We start from the raw sequence: 8,655 nt of genomic DNA on the forward strand, positions 1-8,655 counted from the left end.
CCCTTACGGGATTATGTCGTCTGGCATTAAACAGATAGACAGATGCATATTACAACACCGAGCACCATGGTTATAAACTACAGTAAATCTTTCTACCTACCCTACCTACATTGCAGCCAATCTCTGGTTTCATGCGAAATAAATAATAATGCATTTATGGATGGTTGTAAATGCCGTATTATGTATACAACCTATACCTATTTATCTATCAACTATATTTCTAAGTATATCTATTTCTACAGCAACAATCTCCGTATCAAAATCTATTTATATGTCTGTTGCTAAAATCAACTTAAATCAACAGTTAAAAAGTATGGTACTGTGTAAAAATCGAATGCTATTACAGTAGTACAATCCAAACACACACACACACAATTTTATATAAATAGATAAAAGGTATACGTTTACAGTACCGTATGTAAATGTATATACAGTAGGTTATGCTCTTGGAAACGGTTCTACTACAGATAAATCTACGGGTAGTGGTCATGTAGATACCAAAGACAAACAGGTACAATAAGGCTGGACTTATCTACGAGTTGGGTGGCGTGTGGGGAGGAGTGATAAGCTGGGGGAACAACACCCATTACTGTCTCCAATCACCAATCATGGCCACTCATAGGCCTAATTCACTTCCATTAACGCTATCCTCTTTCATGGGTCTCATTATGTTCGAAATATCAAACCTAAACTGAATAAACACGTGAGGAAAACTAAATACATCATCATCCTTGTTAAGTGGGGACTGTTCACACTCTTACATACAAATTTAAAAATCTGTGATTAAAATAATGCTGGAGGCAATGACCTAGCGTGGAAAATTTAAATAATGTCCTACAACCACCATCTCATTTTGAATTTTAAGTTAACATAATACCGGTAAACCGACAAGGATACAGGCCCTGGTAAAAGAACTCTAGTAGTGAAGGGATTAATCAATGCTGTATCCCATCTTTACCAGGCCTATATTCACGGCGGTTAAGCTCCGTAATGCCTCTTCCTTAGCTACTTATTTTTGGATATACTGTATATGGTTAACTGCCCACGATACCACTTCTGCCTGTTAACCCACGATAAATTTCTACCATAAACAGTCAAAGTAAACTCTGGAATCAGCCCACTAGTTTTTATCACTAATGGATGAACTGTAGGAAAACACATAAGTACCTCTCTCTCCCTCTCTCTCTCTCTCTAAAGGGGGGTGGAGTGGGGGGGGGGAAGGAGCAGAAACATTATCATCACCATCATCTAATGACCCATTTCCCACTATTACAACATAAATTAGAGAGAGGATCCACAAACAGGAAAACACAGAGCCAAGAAAGCTATCACAAAAATCATTCTATCCCTACATCCATCAGAACCATGGCAGGATTAGGGTTGTTGATTATGGCTGTAATATGGCGATAAAATATAACCAGACACAGCACATAACTACAAAAATCTCTCAGCTTCCTCCCTATCCCTTGAAAGGAAGATGGTGAACTGCAGAGAGGTAACTTCAACCTGCAGTCTACCAATTTCATGTTAAGATGCTCCTGGGGCTAAGATAATAACATAAGTGGGCATGATACAGGAAATAAGGGAATGAAAACAAGAAACAGAGAATCTATCGCCAGACATAAGATAACACTTCAGTGGATAGGAGCTTCTGTGGTCAAACAATACTATATGAATTATGAGCTTGACAGATGGGGAGAGAGTTGCACAGACCACCACCACCACCAATATCACCCTAAACTTATTAGTCACTAATATATGGTCAATATCACCCAAAAATGTGAAGTGTAATGGTAGGATAACTTTAAAATGAATACAATACACCATGTAGGAGAGAGAGAGAGAATTACTTAAAGCTTGGCCTAACGGGTATACTGTATAATAATGCAATACAACCTTGGACTCCACATCCTGCACCACATCATGAAGGATGATATAAGGACCCATCATTATGAACAAGAAAGCAAAGAACAGATTATGCCTATATTATGAGTACGCATGTCCAGTTTAAAAATTATTCAAATCAAAAAGCTAGATGGGTGACAATAATGTTTTGAGATTTCCTAGCTTGTATCCTTGTATGCTGTGTAGTGTGTACAGTAGTTAGTGTGGAACCGCTGCAACAAATGCACTGTAGTCAGACATGCTACAAAATGCAATGAGCCATAACCTATCGTACCATCCACACAACACGGACAGAATGATTGTTGGAGGGTGTACTCCCATTACGAAAACATGCACCTTCATGTGGCAACCAATACTGTACCGCAAAATGCCTTAAAAAAGGAAATTTAAAATTTTCAACGCTATCATGCAACAGTCTGGATCTGGCAGTTTCTGCTCATCGTGCATTTGATCCCTAACAGGATACTGAGGTCAAAATCTCCCAGATGAAGGAGATGGTGCATGACTAACATCATCACCATCATTATCCTAGACCTTTTTTCCCACTTAACGACAGGGTGAGGTACAATTCAAAAACAAGAAATAACAAAGTAGGCTATGAATGAGGGTAAACTATCAACAGCATGCTCAGCAAAATGAATTAGACACTCATTCACACACTATTCAAGCACCCAAAATTCTGACTTCACACAAATGTGATATTTCCTTATCGCATTACAAAGCTTGTTGACCTCTACTATGTACTGTGTAATGTACACAGAAACATAGGGACCTAGATAATACACTACATGAGTACCATCTTAAAAAAAAAAAAAAAAAAAAAAAAAAGAAAAAAGTATGGATACTGATTCAACCACATTTATACAGCACCGAGATCTGGGACAGAATTAGCTGCAGTATTATGATGGAGGCTCTTCCTCCATGCAAAGGGATCTTTGTATGCAGCATGTGTTATGGGTGTAATGCTGTATAATGGTGAGACCTGGGCTGTAAAGGAAGAGGATATTCACAGGCTCAAACATACAGAAATGACAACAATTTGGTAGATGTGCAGTGCATCCCTGAGTGCGAGGCCTGAGAGGGCTAGGTTAATGATGGAAGAGCTGAAAGGTAGGATAGGACTGGAATGTATTGGTGTTGTGATGAGGAGAGGCAGAGTGAGATGGTCTGGGCATGTGAGGAGGATGAGGGATGATAACTGGGTGCAGAAAGTGAGAAGTCTGAACATCTGGGGTAAGGTTGCCAGAAGTAAACTGAAAAAGACTTGGGATAAGGTCATTAAGTGTGACCTTAGGGATGAATGACAGAACAGGGAAGCTGCCACAGACTGGGCAGCACGGACAGCCGCCATTAGCTGAGCAATGCCGTTGCATGCATGTATGTTGGAGCCTATGAAAACGATTAACGATAGTTCTGCGATTTTGTTTCTTCACCTTTTCTGGATCCTGTCCACCACTTCGCTGGACAAGGTTCTTCCTACGCTGAATAAAACTTTGGTGTCATCCAGAATAAAATGCCTAAGTGATCAGTTGCCCCAAAACAGGTTAACAGTAAGAACAAAATATGAATGATGTCCAGTAAAATCTGAAAGATTATCTTGGCCATTGTCCACAACTAACACAAAACTGGTACGGAACAGGTAAGCTGGTGATAATTCCAGTATAGGCCTATGATACCTAAAAAAAAGTTTAAAATTCATGCCTCATTTTGCTGCACTCTAGCTTCAGCCACAACTCTTAAAATAAATTGAACTTGTGAAATGGCGGGGGACAGGGCGACATGAAGGCAGTTTGTTTGTGGACACCCCTTACAGAATTAAGGCGTCTGGCAATAGACAGATAGGTTTTCTACCCAATCCAATGACACTGATTATAACATGCTTAAATCAGAATTGGCATAGGATGTTGATGTGGTGACACTTTCCAGCATCATTTTAAATATTCATTTCTTCAATTAACAACATATAAACAAATCCATAAGGTGAAAGCCATGAGTAAGCAGCAAGACAAAGTAATAATCATAATCCCAGAGTCCGCCCTACCCTCAGTGTTTTCTGGTCCACTATGGGTCTCCCTAACGTTACACAAGTAGGAAGCACGGAGTAAACACCAGCCTGCAGATGACACACAACCACAACACTCCCCAACACCATAATTACAAATACCGGTACCTACAGTCCATAACCACTCACAAACTATCAATTATGAGCACTGTTCTCTTCTGCTCAAGGATCCAGGCAACAGTGTATATTATTCTTCCTGGCAACAAATGAATTTATTCAGCTCAGGAAAGACCCCATGAACTGATGGCATTAACTTTTGGACTCTTATTCTATTCATCATTCCCCCAATCAAAAAATCTAACACACGATGAAGCCACTTACATATGTATTTACCACCTTAGCAGGTTAAACTCTACTGCACTGTGATTCTTATAGTCTTAACCCCTTCAGAGCAATGTAGAATGGGATATAACATTAGCAAAAACAAAATACCCTGTACTGTCAAAATGACAGGTTTGACGAGGATTCTTTCTAGCCTTTTAAGGAAGAGGGCTTGCCATAAGCTGATGAATAGTACAGTATATGAGAACTAGGAAGAGTAAACTAATACAGTACCACTCATAATAATAACAATAATAATAATAACAACAACAACAGTATGGTAATAATCATTATTATCATAATGTAGAGGATAACTCTTAACAGAAATCTTTCTAAGCTAAAGGTGTGTGGTGCAATCTGTTATGGCACACAGAAAGGGACCACACAGGCTACTTAGTCATGGGAAAATGCCATCCCATGTCAAAATAGAGTACCAGTATTCCATCTATCATCCATTGTGTAGTACTATATTTTACAAACAAATTCATGTGGTACTGTATCAAAATAACCCCAATTATTTACTGTGCCTACGGTATCTAAAAAATTCATGCTTTGTAGTGAATTACGGTATGTTATATCTAATTCCTTCTCAAAGATATAAGCTCACAAACATAACTACTGGTACCATACTTCCCTTTTACTCTAACCTGGCCCTAAACTGCCATCTCTCCATCTTGAATGCCAAGCTGTAATGTCAGATTAGCACTAAATATGATGCTAGTCATGCAAAATTGCTATGGAACGTGTACAGCTGTAGCACTGTTTTTATATGCCGCTGAGCCACGAGAAATAAGTTCTAAGAGGATGACAAGCTGGGCCAAGTTAAAATAAAGTAACTACTGTACCATATCAGGCGGGTACTGTATTGCATTTTAACACCAAATACGACAACGTGGTGATAAGTTCTTAGCATGCCATACTCCAGGTCTGGCCAAGCATACAAATATCAACGAGGACACTCATGCTCTTATCTGTCACCTTGTACACGTGTTGTCTGCCCTGCACTTTGAGTCTTACAGAAGCCCTCATGCACTTCTTTTCTGAGGGGACTGACAAGACTAAAGGACCCAGCATGCATAATTATCTTAATTTATATTTAAAAAAAAAAAAAAAAGACTGATGCCTGCACAAAACATCAACAACATACTGTCATAATGAAAAAAGAAAAAAAAAAAAAAGATTAGTAAATAATACACAGTATGCATGCTTAACTATCTTATTTTATAAAAACAGGCACTGATCCTTGCACCTTACATCAATAAGTCATGATAAAGTATATATCAATCAGTAAAAGAGTACCCTAGTACAGTATCATTGTCTAATTTATCATGAAAGCTCAGTTGATGGCCCGGGGATAGTAGATTGGAGGATCAACCAGGCTAGTAACCAAGGAGACTCACATTTACCCCATAACTAAGGTTCATCAAAATTTCATGTCACAATAACCCAGTATTTAGGTTGCTGAGTGGCCCAGTTCCATCAGATAAACTCACTATATTGAATTACCGTACACAAAAATGTCATGCTTTACCTAGATCAACAAATTATAAAACCTTCCACCTCACCACAAATTCAAAAAGTGACAAATTACATAATACACTGTACTATTTGTAGCTAAGTTCATTGCCCTATAGCCTACTTTGTTAGCTACTCTTTGTGTTCAATATCCACAAATCACGTATGCACTCAAAGAACAACGGTTTATAATTCGATAACAACATAAAGTATATATTTTCCGTGACAGACATAAGTAATTTAAACCCCAAGTAAAGCGTATATAGGTTAACCCCTTGAACCTGTGACGTATCTTATCTATCATTCTGGCGTATTTAACTCTGGAATCTATGGCAGAGCTGGGGTTCAATCGGCTCTATCTAACCTTTACTGTATGGAAAAACTCACATAAACTTAACATCTTCTTGAGGTAGCAAGAATAAGGTACACACGTCAGTCGAGGCAAGGTGGTTAAAAACTAAGATACGTATCAATTTACATAGACACACACGCTATCTTACCTTGTCAACCACAGCCACCAGGAGCAGAAGCGTGGCCACCGCCCTCACGCCAGTCATCTTCACTAGCTTGCAGTCCCTTGTTCAGCCTCGCACCATAATACGATGAGGAACAGGAAATCTAAGCCGATCTTCAGTCAAGCCGAGTGCCCCTACACAATGAAACAATGGTCTTATCCCGCCTATATCCAGAGTCTAGTGCCGGGATTTTTACTATCGGTGGTATAAGTGCACTCTTGTAGTAGCTAAACTGGTGAAGATGCGGTAAATCAGATAACAACAAGGCAAGATGACTGAACGCCAGCGCTAAAGACTGAATACCTCCCCCCTCGCTGTCCGCGTTAGTACTGAGTCTGCTCGGCCGGTGTCGCATCGTTAACAACAAAGACGGTGGTGCCATATCTCCCCTCTGTGCCAAATCTCCACCCACTTCCTGAGTTTTTTTATTAATCATCAGTCATTATCCCCTTCCTTATCTAGCTCGTGTGTCTTGACGCATCCACATTAACATGAAGGCAGTTCCGGCTTCCTGAGCATTAAGATATACCGGTGCACGAATGCAGATATGAATTATAAGCCATTATGTTCCTGCTGTGGTTATGAAGGTACGGGGTTACGTTTTATTTATGTCACAGGGAACAGATCAACACAGCATCCCAAAACTGAGAACATTTTTAAATATCGAATATCGTGTCGGGCCTCAGGTCTATTAAATGAAACGCCTTTTATTCAGTCATTTATTTATGTTTGATGTCTTTACCTGCTTTTTACCGCCTTCGAGCGTCTTCTTCTTGCTGATACACTGAGGTAGGTATCTTTTATTTTCTTTTATATGATTTTATCTTTGCTGTCTCCACTTGCTTCTTCGACCTCCTTAGCGTTTTTTCCATCCATAAACCGAGATAGCAGTATCTTTCATATCTTTTGGTTATGAATTTATTTTGCTTAATGTCCCAACAGTTATTATTATTATTATTATTATTATTATTATTATTATTATATATCTATTTCCAGACGCCATAATCCCATTAGGGGTGGCCATTTGACTTTGAGTTATTTGTTTTACAGGGAGGGGCACTAACTCTTTACCAACCCACTTGTTATTATTATTATTATTATTATTATTATTTATTAGGTGTTAGGTGGTGGCGACCATCCTCCACTCACTTGATGTAGTGCTGCCTACTTCTTCCTTAGCCTTTATCATTCTTTTTCTGTGCCTGCCCTCCTCTCTTCCTTCCATCTTTCCTGTCATTTCTTATTGCTCTTCTTTCCATTACAGGTGGCTTTACATTGAGTGACAAGCCAAATGGTTTCCTGTAAGCCAAGAAACCATTTACAACGCTGGGTGGTAACCATATAACCGACCCATACGTGCTCCCTACGTGTCAACAAGTGGGTTGGTGGAGGGTTAGTGCCCCTCCCCGTAAAACCAAAAACTCAGAGTCAAATGGCCATCCCTTACAGGATTATGGCACCTGGCAATAGATACATAGATAGATTATTATTTTGTGGTAGGTGAGGGCGCTCACCATCCACTCACTTGATGTAGTGCTGCTCTCGGGTGTCTGCCCTTTCCTCTCCTCCATCCTTCTTTCCATCCATCCTCTTCTGTCTTTCTTTCCTTCATTCTTTCCTCTTTCTTCTGCCTGCGGGTGACTTTGCACTCCCTCTTGTGTCTTTCTTTCCTTCATTCTTTCCTCTTCCTTCAGCCTGTGGGTGACTCTACACCAAGTGACAAGTCAAATGGTTTCCTGTACACCAGGAAACCATTTACTACGTTGGGTGGTAACCATATAACCAAATTTTGGCGCCTGGTAGTTTAGTGGGTAATAACGGTGCTCCAATCGGATTGAGCCGGTGAAGGTTTATATCCAAGGAGTGGTTGGGGTTTATTGCTCACGTAGTGCCACTCAGGGATGAGTGAGGCTGGTCACTCTCATCTTAAATGCCAGGACCAACTTGCCTAGTCCCGGGCTCCTACGCTCCTCATGGGGCAACGTAGGATTAGATGATGGATGGATGGATTATTATTATTATTATTATTATTATTATTATTATCATTATTATTATTGTTGTTGTTGTTGTTGTTCCTCTCATCCTTCTACTTCTCCCTCTTCTCCTCCTCCTTCGAATTCTACTACTTCTTCCCCTTCTCCTCCTCCACCTCCTCCTTCTTCTATTTCTTCTCCCCTTTCACCTCCTCCTCTTTCTTATCCTATTTTTTTCTTGTACACTTAACAACGGTAGGCAAGCGTCATCAAAGCTTTACACGGCTTTAGTAGTAACGAAAAAACTGCACTTTACTGTTAGCATTGGTATAATTATGGTCTTATTCATGATCATTACTATTTT

General features: G+C 39.7%; 1 protein-coding gene across 1 annotated transcript in view; it reads right to left on the minus strand.

Annotated features, from left to right (window-relative positions):
- Npc1a (Niemann-Pick type C-1a) overlaps positions 1-6,402 on the minus strand; it is a 109,705-nt gene extending 103,303 nt beyond the window's left edge. Inside the window, exon 1 of the mRNA XM_080273898.1 lies at positions 6,304-6,402. Within this exon, the coding sequence (XP_080130024.1) occupies positions 6,304-6,360 (57 nt within the window). The 5' untranslated portion in view covers positions 6,361-6,402. The remainder of the gene's footprint in view (positions 1-6,303) is intronic.
- Between the last annotated feature and the right edge of the window lie 2,253 nt (positions 6,403-8,655).

The sequence above is a fragment of the Coenobita brevimanus genome, chromosome 56 (assembly GCF_032717465.1).
Source record: "Coenobita brevimanus isolate Jiangsu-jjx chromosome 56, ASM3271746v2, whole genome shotgun sequence".
Classification (NCBI taxonomy): Eukaryota; Metazoa; Arthropoda; class Malacostraca; order Decapoda; family Coenobitidae; genus Coenobita; species Coenobita brevimanus.